The following is a 13,479-nucleotide window of genomic DNA, read 5'->3' on the forward strand; positions in this document are numbered from 1 at the left end:
CAAACTTTAGTGAACGTGATTGAGCAGTGAAACACTTAACGATGCTAGTCAAATTTTGAAATTAGAGCCAAGTATTATGGGAACATGTGGATTTCAAAAAAAAAGTGGTGAATTTTCTGTGTGCTTGCAAGGAGATGACCAGATTTGTGGCACATGTGGATTTTGCTTTTTTAGCAACCATGGAAGAGGTGTGGGATTTTCAGATATGGCACAGAAATAGGCAACATTATCTTGAGCACTTTGAAAATATACTTAGCATCCTCAGTTTTAACTCTATGCTTAGACGCTCTATTAGCAGCCACTTTATGTAGATTACCTCACATAGTCTACCCAACAGTTTTAAGAGTAGTCACTTATTCTCACTTTACAGAGGAGGAAATTGAGGCTAAGAGAGGTTACAAGGTTACACTGCTAGTAGGGAGTGGACTTGGTGTCTCAGTCCTTTCAGGGTGCTGTAATAAAATGTCACAGACTGTGTAGCCTCCTAAGTTTATTTCTCACACTTCTGGAAGCTGGGTAGCCCAGTATCGAGCAGCTAGCCTGGTCACATTCTGATAAGGGCCCTCTTCCTAATTCATAGCTGGCACCTTCTCACTTTGTCCTCACGTGGCAGAAGGGCTAAGGGATCTCTGTGGGGTCTCTTTTATGAAAACACTAATCTCATTAATGAAGGTTCAACCGTCAAGACCTGAGCACCCCCCAAAGGTCCCACCTCCTAATATCTTTGGGGGTTAGGATTTCAACTCATGAATTTAGGGCAGGGGGACACAAACATTCGGACTATAGCACTTGGACTACAGATTTTGAACTCTAAACTGGTAAAATATTTTCCCTCCTAGGTATGGTGCCTTCCTTTTCCCTTATAACACCCTCTCCAATTCACTCTTTACCGGTCAGAAAGTGACTTTTCCTTCTTCTGAACTAGGACCCTGTAGACTGTGCTGCTTTTCAAAACACGGTTTTGTATTGTAGCTCATTCTGCAAGTGGTATGTGTTGATCTGTCCTCCTTTACCACGAGCTCCTAGAAACAGTGACTGTAATACCCTCCTCACACCCACCCACCCACCCAGGACCTTACACCTTACATGGTGGCCAGTCACTGAACACTTGTTGATTTAACTGCTGGAGTTTGTGTTCATCAGGTAGCATAGTCTCCGCCAGTACAGAAGCTTTAAGAGACCAAGGACAGTGAAAAAGGGAAGTCCCCGAGTAAGAGGGTCTGCCTCTCTTGACTAACTTGGCTCAAATACTTTGCTGTGCTTTTCTCTAAGTGCTAATGTGGGTTTAAATTACTTGTGCTTCTCCCATGAAGTTATGGTGCCTGTGAATCACAGATTCATTTTCCCTGAAATATTATCCATTGCATTTTCTTGTTTTGTACTTTAAATATTAGAAATAGGAAATAAAGTGATAGGGAATATAGAAAAAGGAGTCCAAACCAATTCTTTCTATGTTCCTGTGTTATGAATCTATTATATATTATTTTGATCACATCTGCTGCTTTGTATTAAAGACCATTTGATAGGTGGATGGTGGATATGAATCTCTTTAATTTTTAAAAAGGCCTTTGGGCCCAAACCCACACAGTTACCATCTCCAAACAAAAATGGAGGATGCCTTTAATATATTATTATGAATATTTATGCCTAAAGGAGTTCTTTAGCATTTTCCAGTGTATTTTATTTGGCCAGAGTACATGTTGCACTACCCTTGCATAGAATAACATGATTCTATTTGGGATAATCCCTTTTTCATAATGTAGAACTTCTTTTGCTTCAGAAATTTCCAGGGGGAAATATAGTCAAGTACTTGGTTACATGACATTAACATTTCTAATGAATCAGGATTCTGAGGTTTTAAAGATATTAACAAACATAAAAATTCTGTAAATAAATATTTCTGTGGTATTTTTGTTTAAAAAATTGTATTTAGACTTCTTTCACTTAGGTATTTTGGCTTTCTCCATTTAAGAACAAATGGAGAGTTTTTATTCTTTATTTTTAAGAGCTTGCCCATCATGACATTCAGTATTTCTCATACTCCATAGAGCATCTTGGGTCTTAATTATGTGAAAAAATACTTTCATAGGAATTCTACTCAGGGAATTTTCTTAAAACTTGTATAAGGCCTGGGTACTAAATCAGACATCCCATAAGTCAACACTTTTTCCTTAGCACCTATAAGTGGTACAGGCTTTACTCAATGCGCTCTGGTCTTTTTCTCAGCTCAGATTTCTTCCCAAAGAAATCAGCCACAAAATAAATTTCCTCATTGATCAGCCACAAAGTAAAATCTGGTCCTTGAGATATTCACGGTGCAAAAGATCACTGGGCAGGGATCTTCACCTTGAATGAGGAGGCTGCAAAGGCACACCCTGGGCTCTGGGGTTGCTTCTGATTGTGCTGGGCTGTGCTCCATCCAGATGAGTGTGCTTCAGCGAGCGGGAGGGTCGCCTGGCTTCCCTGTGGTGTCTGAGCCTTCGCCTGCATCTGACTGGTCAACAGTGAGCCAGTTTCCTTCCACTGTGAGGATGGCTGTTGAAGGAGAGATTCAACCCCAGACACACTGGGAGACTTCTAGGAGATCGAGGCATGTTACTAGGAAGGAACCCTGTATGATAAGTATATTATCTATGAATGTGTTGTAGATGCATTGTTTTCCTCTGTAGGAAGTTTTAAATGGATTCTGTACGTGCCAGGGCTGGGGGAAATTTGGGATAGAATTTGTTCATTTTCTATATCCTTTCCAGGAAACTTCTTTCTCTCTACCTGGCAACTGGCCGTATTATTTTAGGGCAGAGTTTCTAAACAGTAGGATACTTTTGCCCTCTGATAACCAAGAAGGACAGAGAGATGTTCCCTTAAATAGTACTCCAGTTGTTGGGATCTGAGGGAGCCAATTAATCCCCTTTCCTCTTTGATTTCTTAGAGACAGTGGTTTCCCCTATATCCATATACGATTGACCCTTGAATAACATGGGTTTGAACTGCGTGGGTCCACTATGTTTTAGTTTTCACTATGTTTTAGTGAAAAAAGCGCAGTTTTTTTCACTAAATACACACTACAGTACAACACCATCCGAGTTTGGTTGAATCCGTGGATGCAGACCCTCAGATATGTAGGGCCAAACTATAAAGTTATACATAGATTTTCAGCTGCATGGAGGGTTGGCGCCCCTAAGCCCCATGTTGTTCAAGGGTCAACTGTATGACTTTTTAATTTGTATAGCAGCAGAACAATTAATTTAGCTTTATTTTAATTTCCTTTCCACACTTCAGTTGCCTAGGCTATTGGAGAAACTAATTACGACCCAACTTTTACTTGGAAGAGAGGACTTAACTTACGCTCCGTGAATCACTGTATCTGGAGCACTGGAGCAAGCTGAGAATTTTCTCTGATTTGACATTGTGTTCAGTAACATCCAAGTTTATATGAAAAGTGATAAGGGAACCCTTTTTGCTTTTTTGGGATGGGGGCCTAAAACTTCCAATTATTGTAGTATACAATAATTTTAATATCTTTTAATATCTTCTTTAATTTAGAGGTAGACTGCTACTATTTATCTCTTAAGTAGAGGGGAAAAAAGAGGTTCTGTTACTGATACATTCCTAACCTGTTTCTTTAGATTCCTTTTTATTCAGAAGTTCCAGTTCTGGATGGACTCTTGAAATAATCGCTTTGCAAACAGGATGTTTGTGGAGTCTGTGAGAATTGTATGTTGCTCACTTCTCTACTCCTGTGAGATTATCATGTTTGGCCTAATAATAGGCACAAATTTTGTTATCTTCAAATTTTATTTATATCTTTTTGTTACATAGGAGAAGCAGAACCAAATAATTTTGGAATTAGAAGGAAACATTTAATTCATGCTCCTCTGCAGTGCTGGAATTTCCTGTACCTATGTCTGTAAATGTACCTATCAGATTCTCCTTGAACATGTCAAATGACCTGGAACTCCACCTCCTCAGGGCATTTCTTTTGATTTTTGAACAGTTGCTGTTGCCACAGCGATCTTCTTTACCTTTAGACAGAATCTGTCCCTCTCTCGCTTCCATTCAGTATTTCTTGTTTTAGCCTCTGGAGCTACCACCTAGAATAAGTGATCCTTTTTATTTAGGGCTTCTAATTAATTCTGTTTTTTATTTGACATGTACATTTCTGATTTTTTAAAGAAAAATGTGGGTTTGTCTTTCAGTTGGAAATGATGTGTTGATTTTTTTTTTTTTAAGAGAGAAAGAATGTTTTCATAAACTGTCTGGGTGGCTATGTTTCTAATACTTATTTTCCTCTCCCACTGCTGCCCAAATTGTTTCTCTGCAGGGAGACCTTACCAGGAGGCTATTACTCTGAACGTTACTCAACAGGGAAAAGCAGTAACTCTTCAAAGCCTCAGTGGTTCCTCTAATCAGACACACTACTTTTCTCTTGGATTCAGTTGACCTTTTTTTTTGAAACTTGAGAACTTAAATTTATTTGTTTGGTTATTTGATATGTAAAAGTAACCCCAAACATTTAAATAACTCATGTTAAGGAATTTTTTTTCACACATCAAATGGCAGCTGAATTATCCCAGTACTTTGAATCATCTTGCTATTTATTTTGCTGAAATTCTGTGTTAAAATTCATTAAAGCCTGTGGTTGAGAGCTATGGGAGGGAGAAGATGAAGTTTTAATATTTGCTACCAGGTTCATCACTGATTTTCCTGGGTATTTTGATTCTGCTTATTATTTTTATTTGTTTATTTATTTTTTTCTTTTTCCTTCCTTTTTGCGGTACACGGGCCTCTCACTGCTGTGGCCTCTCCCGTTGCGGAGCACAGGCTCCGGACTCACAGGCTCAGTGGCCATGGCTCACGGGCCCAGCCGCTCCGCGGCATGTGGGATCTTCCCGGACCGGGGCACGAACCCGTGTCCCCTGCATCGGCAGGCAGACTCTCAACCACTGCGCCACCAGGGAAGCCCTGCTTATTATTTTTAAAAATGGAGATGAAACACTTTGTATAGTTGGGAATCTTTATTTGCAAGCAACAGAAATAGCCTCTGAATAACTTAGATAAGAAAAAAGGAAATGAGGGGAAATCTGAGGAGCCAGGTCTAAGGAAAGCAGGATTCAGGGGAGCCCCAGGGACCTCATCCTTAGGAGTGTTCCTGCAGAAAGCATACTTTCCCAGTCTTGGCTGCAGTTCTCAGTTTGGCTTGACAGGCTTTCTGCCAGGGATCTTTTGGCAGTTTGGGGCTTCTTCTGTTTTCAGGTCTATTGGAAGTTGCCTTCTTTGTTTTCTCCCACAAATATACTGATTTAATTGAAGTCTTGAAGCTAGTAGTGTGTGTGTGTATGTGTGTGTGTTTTCTTTTTCCTGCTAATATTTTTGGGTTTGTTGTAGATATTTTCCAGGGTGGGGAGTGATGGTTAGGTTTTCCTATTTCCTACTTGCTCTGTCATTTTTTTATGGGGAAAGTTAAGGAGATTAAAAAATTATGCCACTGCGGTCAACATAAACATTTAAAGCTATAAATGTTCCTTTAAGTATTACTTTAGCTGTATCTCACGTTTCGATTTTTTTTATTATTTAATCTAATACATTTTCTAATTTTCATGACAACTCTTTGATCCTTGAATTATATAAGCTTTTAAGTTTCTATAAATATGAGATTTTACTGGGTTTATTTATTTTTTTTTACTGATTTCTAATCTAATTCTTTTATGGTTGGAGAAAATTATCTGTATAATATTGATTCTTTGGGATTTTTAGATTTGTTCTGTGGCCTAATGTGTGGGCATATTTTGTAAATGGCCAGTGGGTGCTTGAAAAGAGTATGTGAATACACATTAATATAAAAGGTGCAAGGGTCTGTGTTTTGCATGAGATCAAGTAAATTATAGAGCTCCTTATTCTTTATGTGCTTGATCTATGAATTCCTGAAAAAGACTTGATAACTAATACTTGTACTTAGTATATTCCAGGCATTATTTTTAAGGCCTTACTTGTATTAATTTATTGTGTATTGATCATTTTTTTTAGATGTTACTTTATGTATTTTTAGACTGCGAACATTTGTTACTAGGTACTTAATACCTAGTGATTGGAGTCTTTTATCTTTGTGTATTGACCTTATTCATCTCTAGTAATATTTTTAACCTTAATGTCTCTTTTTCTGATATTGATATAGTTACACAGGCTTTTTTCTATTAGTGTTTAATTAATTTTAATATTAATGTTAATATTGCCTAAGCATATCCATCTCATTCCACCTTTGTATGTCCTTTTATTTGGAGTGTGTCTCATAAATAGTCTATGACGGGACTTCCCTGGTGGTACAGTGGTTAGGAATCCACCTGCCAATGTAGGGGACACTGGTTCGTTCCCTGGTCCAGGAGGATCCCACATGCTACGGAGCAACTAAGCTCGTGCGCCACAACTACTGAGCCTGTGCTCTAGAGTCTCCAAGACACACCTGCTGAGCCCGCATGCCACAACTACTGAAGCCCAAGCACCTAGAGCCCGTGCTCCGCAGCAAGAGAAGCCACCACAATGAGAAGCCCGCGTACCGCAACGAAGAGTAGCCCCCGCTTGCCACAACTAGAGAAAGCCCGCATGCAGCAACGAAGACTCAGCACAGCCAAAAATTAAAAAAAAAATTTAAATTAAAAAATTAATTAAAGAAAAATAGTCTATGGGTGGATTTTGTTTTTATCCAGTTTTGTCTAAGAGTGGTGGTATAATATGATGGTTAAAAGCAAGAACTTTAGGGCCAGGTTGCTTGGGTTTGGGTTGTTGTCTGGGATGTTGATATCTGACACCTGTAATTCTACACTTGGGGGTAGGAGGTGTTTGGACTTTGCTTTATTTAGACTTTTAACCTCCCCCCATGTTATATGCTCCATATCTCACTGCTGCTCTCCTATGGGTGAGGTATCTGGTATATTCAAGTTCTGATTCTCTGCAGCGTTCAGTTGTTACCGTTTCAATGTCACCTGCCACTTGAACTTTATGGTGTGTTTCCTTAGTCATCTGCTTCTTATCTCTTGAAAATGTATTGAAGTATCTCTAAAATGGACATAATAAAACTGCTTAGTTATAGGACTATCTGAAGTTAAGTGTGAGTCAATAGATGTAAAGAACTTTGAACACTACCTGGCACATCAGAAGTGCTTAGAAAGATTTGTTCCTGTTTTGTCACTGTTGTTAATACTATAGTTTGACTTTTAATGCTCTTGGCTGCCTTGAAAGTATCTACAGTCCTGTCTGATATTTGTTACTGTGAATTTCATCATCAGATTTATTGTTTTTATTTTATAATCCAAGTTTTTCTTTGTTTTGGCTTTTTTCTTCCTCAGGCGATTTGGGGAGGACATAACTTTGGTGCATCTCAATTTAGCAAGTTGAAAGTAGTAATTGAATTGAATGGAAATTGAAAATCATTTCCCAGAAGGAGTATATTATAATTAAACTACATGATAAATTTAAACTTGTAAAATTTTTCTATTTGAATGGTGTAGGGTACTTTCAGTTAGTTGATAGGCTAGATTCTTAATTTCATATGGAGACATTAAAAACTCTATGAAAAAAAGAACTCTATGAAGTGAAATTTTTTGCCTAAGTGGGAATCTCTGTGTTTTCATTAAATTTATGTTAAAAAGAACATTAGTGGTGGTGACTGTTACACAACAATGTGAATGTACTTAAGGCCACTGAAGCTGTACACTTAAAAATAGTTAAAGTGGTAAATTTTTTGTTATATATATCTTACCACAATTTTAAAAAAAAGAACACTAGTTATTAGGTATATGTCTCACATTGAAGGTGAAAGAAGATGTTCATCACTGTGAAAATCTAAATCTCATGGACCATACAGATAGAGTGAGCAGAACATATTGGTGTCAATACCTTGACTTATGTTTTCTTTCTTCAGCCATATATGATTCTCATTCATTTCCTAATGTGAACTTTATTTTTTAACAGGAAGGAAAAGCTGATGCGATGCTCTCAATGCCGAGTTGCCAAATACTGTAGTGCTAAGTGTCAGGTAAGAAGGTTCTGCTGTATGTAAGCTCTCTGCTCTTAAATTGGTTCTCCGGGCTTCCCTGGTGGCGCAGTGGTTGAGAGTCCGCCTGCCAATGCAGGGGACGCGGGTTCGTGCCCCGGTCCGGGAAGATCCCACATGCCGCAGAGCGGCTGGGCCCATGAGCCATGGCCACTGAGCCTGCGCGTCCGGAGCCTTTGCTCCGCAACGGGAGAGGCCACAACAGTGAGAGGCCCACATATCGCAAAAAAAATAAAATAAAATAAAATTTGTTCTCCATTATGCCTGTTGAACTATTTCTGTTTCTTCATAATCTTTTATTTATTTTAACTTGTTTTTTTCTTCAACTTAAAAATCATATATGTATATGGTAATAATTATATATACATAATATATACATAAACTCCATATAGTGTGTGTGTGTGTGTGTGTGTGTGTGTGTATATATATATATATATATATATATATATATCACTGAAGAAAAGTTAAATGTTTACTCCTCTCCATCTTCTTGTCCTCTTGACTTCAGTCCCATTTCCCAGAGCTAACCACTGTTAAGGTTCTTATGTATCTTCGCAGCATTTTTTTGGTGCAAATACATTCATGTATCTTTATCTTTTGTTTTTAAAAGCAGATACAGGTTATTCTGGCACAAATTCTTTTATACCTTGATTTTCTTTTTCATTTAATAATCTATCTAGAAAAACTTTTTGTATCCTCGTGTTCATTCTATCATATGAATGCACCACAATCATAATTTCCCCACTAATGAATGCCTAATTTTTTCCCAATATTTGGTATTGCCAGTACTGCACCAGGCATCCTTTCGTGCACATTTTTGCACACTTGTGCAAATTGATTGTAGGATAAATTCTTCCCCGTTGTACTGATTAGTAAAAGGATATATGCATTTTGAATTTTTCAAGAGAATGCTCAGTTGCCTTCCAAGAGTTTGAGTTAATTAACAACAACTGACAGTCTATGAGAGTACTGCTGTTAACATCTTTGAAATTCTTTAAAGGATGTATAATTAACATTCAACATGACCTTTTCTTCTAACCTTATGGTTAATCATTTAATAAGAAATTTAATTATGCTCTAATGAATTAGGTCATAATAAAAAGTCTAATTGGAGGGTATGTGTCTGTGTCACTTGCCACCCATACTTCAGGGAACTTCAAGTTAAGAAGACTACATATAGGGCTTCCCTGGTGGCGCAGTGGTTGTGAGTCTGCCTGCCAATGCAGGGGACACGGGTTCATGCCCCGGTCCGGGAAGATCCCACATGCCGCGGAGCGGCTGGGCCCGTGAGCCATGGCCGCTGAGCCTGCGCGTCCGGAGCCTGTGCTCCGCAACAGGAGAGGCCACAGCAGGGAGAGGCCCGTGTATTGAAAAAAAAAAAAAAAAAAAAAAAAAAAAGACTACATATAGAACCAAATGAACTGTATTATTTGATACAGATTTTCCAGTTGAGCTTCCTTTCTGTTCTCAATGAACTAAACATTTACTTTTATTTTCCCTTGTTTTTATGACTGTTTTTCCCCAGGGCTACTTCCTCCTTTTGTAGTACACTCAAGAAAAAAAAAAAACAAAACCCATTATCTGATTAGAATGAGTAGAGGGAGTCTGGTGGGTAGGTATGTCATTTTGATTCATTATAGTGCATGTGTTTTTACCACATATATTAGCTGTTTACTGTAGCATCAATAATAATGTCATCGTCAGATATACTGTAGAAGGTAATGGGAAAATAGCTAGTAAGATGAAAGATATCATATATAACACAGCTAGTGGACATGCTTGTCTGTGTGCGGGGGATAGGGTGTGTGTGTAGAGGAGATGGGATGGGAGTCAAAGAATGGCCAGAACATATGCATTTAAACTGCTCTGTTAAGCTCACCCTTAAGGTACAGCATTAAACATTGTAATTATTGTGGATACCTAACAAAGCAGCACAAAATTAAACTGACAGACTGAACTATGAACAGTAATGAACAAAAGCACTTGGAATGGAAATTGATATAGAGGATGCGAATTCATAGCATAAAATCCAAAATACGTTTACCCTAGGGGGACATAACTTTTGTCAGTAGCTTAGCGTTTGATGTATGGGGCCATAGCATCAATGAGCTCTCCACCAGAAGCTGAGGTGTTACAGGGTATAATGTCCCCTGTGCTCATAAGGAAGGTATCAGTGGCATCAGTTTTCACACTTCATTTTTAAACATAAGCGATACAAGGATACTTTTGCATTATAAAAATTAGCACAATATAGACTAATGCAGGGTGAAAAGTAAAAGTCTTCCTCCAGCATTCTTCTCCCATTCCTACTTCTCTCTTCCAGAGGTAGTCTCTCTGTGTTTGTTTTGTGAGTGGAGGATACACACCGAACTGTTAGTCTATGCGTCATACGTAGTATACACATACATGTATATATTTACTGCTATGTACAGAACTGTTTGTATTCCTCTGTATCTACCTTGTTATGAGATGTCATATAATGTAATAGAGGGGTTATATATTGGATCCAGTCTTATTTCTATATTGGCATAATCAGCATATCACAGATGATTATGAGATCAAAGAGGAGGAACAGGCTAAGTTTTCTTATGAAAAAACATTCTCAAAATTTGTAATATAGATAGCAAGTAAACCAATTTTAAGCAAATTCACCAATTACTATTTCATCTCTGCTGGATTTACTTTGATTCATAATATGTACATTTCTAATTGAATTAATTGCAGAGCAAAACAAGCAGCTGGATACCACATCAAATTGCAGTTTACATACTTTTAAAAAGTACTATATTAGCAGAAAGAGGCTCTATTTTTTGTTGATAATTATAGGCCTCTTTAAAAATGTGAATCATATTTTTGAGTGTGCATTTTATGTTTAGTTGTAGAATGATTTGATTTATTTTTGATGAATTCCACATTAGTAAGCACTTAACAGCGTGATTTAATAAGTTGGTTTCTGTAGTATCATACCCAAAGTGATGATAATGAAGAAAGCCAAGCCCTTGGTTTTTATAAATAGCTCTGTGCCAGGCTTCAGGCTGATAGAATATGTACTGGGTGCTCTGTAGAGAAGTTGGCTTTGTATCTAACTGTAAACAAAAGGGGAATATTGTATAAAGGTTAAAATTATTTGATCATATTTAACTTTTTGACTTCTGCAAATGTCTGCAGGCCTGAGCTTTTCTTTTCTCGCTTTACATTTGCCTGCAGAGTGATCCCATCTACTCCCATGGCTTCAGTTGACATCTGTATATTAATTATTCTCAGTTCCCATCTCCAGCCTCCTCCTTTCTCCTGAGCACCAGACCCATATCTTACGGGGCACCTCTATTTGGGTGTTGCTCCGGCATCTGAAATGCCATATATTTATACCTGAGCACATTATCTTACCCCAGACCTTCTTTCCTTCGCATTTTTCAACCTCAGCGAATAATCTCACCAGCCACTCAGCAGTCCTAGTTGCCAGGGTGTCATCAGCTCTGATTTACGTTCTTTCCTGGCTCCACATCCCCTTAATCATCACGTCCTGCTGATTCTATCACCTGGAGATCTGAATTGGTTCACTTCTCTCTAGCTTCTCTACCACTACCCTTGTGCATGTTACCATGATCTCTTTCCTAGGTTAGCTGCAGTCTTTAAACTCTTACAAGATTCTATTCTCTTTTCTACACAGGAACCAGAGTGATTATTTTATTCTAGAATGTAAGTGTGATCTGTCAGTCACCAGCTTGAAACCCTGGCCCTCTCTTTCCTCAGGGTGAAATTCAAACTGGCAGATTTTGCCACGTTTTTACCTCTGGGCCTTTGGCTATGGGTCTGGAGCAGACCTCTCCCCCCAGCTACTGAACTCCTATTTATCCTTTAGAACTCAGATTAAATGTCACTCCCTTTTTCCTAACCCCCTGAGACTAAGTTTGTATCCCTCCTTTATCATACAGAAATTTAATTGGGTTAATTGCCTGTTTCTGTAGTTAGATGTCAGGCTCCTTGAAGGTATGCTCTGTGCATGGGTCACTGCTGCAGATGTAGCATAATTTGTTGAGTGAATGAATGAATGAATACATTCATCAGTGATAATTGTTGAATTCGATTTTTAAAATTACATCATCTCTAAATAACCTGTCCGTAGTAATATTTCTTTTTTAGATGGAAATATAAGTGGGATATAACATTGTATTAGTTTTAGATATACAACATAATGATTTGATAGGTGTGTATATGGCAAAATGATCACGACAATAAGTTTAGTTAACATCCATTGCCACACGTAATTATAATATTTTTTCTTGTGATGAGAACATTTAAGATTTATTCTCTTAGCAACTTTCAAATATACAATACTGTATTGTTAACTATAGTCACCAACCTGTACGTTACATCCCCAGGAATTTTTTGTTTGTTTGTTTTTTGTTTTGACCACGCTGCATGGCATGTAGGATCTTAGTTCCCCAACCAGGAATTGAACCTGCGCCCCCTGCATTGGAAGCACAGAGTCTTAACCCCTGCACTGCCAAGGAAGCCCTCCCCAAGAATTATTTAATTTTTATAAACCGTTTGATCATCTTCACCCATTTCTCCCCTCCCCCACTTACCCCCATCTCCTGCCTCTGGCAAACACCTGTCTGTTCTCTGTATCTATAATTTTTTAAAATTTATTTTTATTTATTTTATTAATTTTTTTGGTTGTGCCAGGTCTTAGTTGTGGCAGGCAGACTCCTTAGTTGCGGCTCACGGGCTACTTAGTTGTGGCATGCGAACTCTTAGTTGCAGCATGCATGTGGGATCTAGTTCCCTGACCAGGGATCGAACCCAGGCCCCCTGCATTGGGAGTGCAGATTCTAAACTACTGCACCACCAGGAAAGTCCCAATATAATTGTTTTTTTTTTAGATTCCACATATAAGTGAAACATAATAATATGTCTTTTGTTTTCTTTTATTCAACAAATGTTTATTTAGAGCCATCAAGCTGGGTCTGCTGCATTTCTAGATTGTGACACTTTCTTAATCCTCTTCTCTAACTCAAAAATTATGGAGCCAGTGACTATTATTGGCGCTCAGGAATGCATCCATGGGAAAAAAAAAACAGACAAATATCCTTGCCTGTGTATAATATAAATTCTAATAGGGAGAGATAATTAAAAACATTTTTTTATTGTGGTAGTCACAGGATATAAAACATACTATTGTAACCATATTTAACTGTACAGTTCAGTGGCACTAAGTACATTCACGTTGTCGTGTAACTCTCACCATCATCCATCTCCCGAATTTTTCACCTTCCTAAACTGAAACGCTGTCCCCTTTAACACTAATTCCCCATTCCCCCTTCCCCTCCACCACCCCCCGGCCCCTGGCATCTACCGATGTACTTTCCGACTCTATGAATTTGACTGTTCTAGGTACCTCGTACAAGTGGAATCAAGCAGTATTTGTC

The 13,479-nt window shown here is 38.2% G+C and overlaps 1 protein-coding gene across 2 annotated transcripts in view; it reads left to right on the top strand.

The window, feature by feature from the left end:
* Positions 1–13,479, top strand: part of SMYD3 (SET and MYND domain containing 3) — a 708,690-nt gene that overhangs the window by 171,278 nt on the left and 523,933 nt on the right. Inside the window, exon 2 of one of the 2 annotated variants that reach the window (XM_082833475.1) lies at positions 7,966–8,029. In XM_082833475.1, the coding sequence (XP_082689601.1) occupies positions 7,966–8,029 (64 nt within the window). Of the gene's footprint in view, positions 1–7,965; positions 8,038–13,479 lie in introns of those variants that run through there. The other variant, XM_082833476.1, reaches the window with a different exon arrangement.

The sequence above is a fragment of the Leucopleurus acutus genome (genome assembly GCF_964270905.1).
Source record: "Leucopleurus acutus genome assembly, chromosome: 2".
In the NCBI taxonomy this organism is placed as follows: domain Eukaryota; kingdom Metazoa; phylum Chordata; class Mammalia; order Artiodactyla; family Delphinidae; genus Leucopleurus; species Leucopleurus acutus.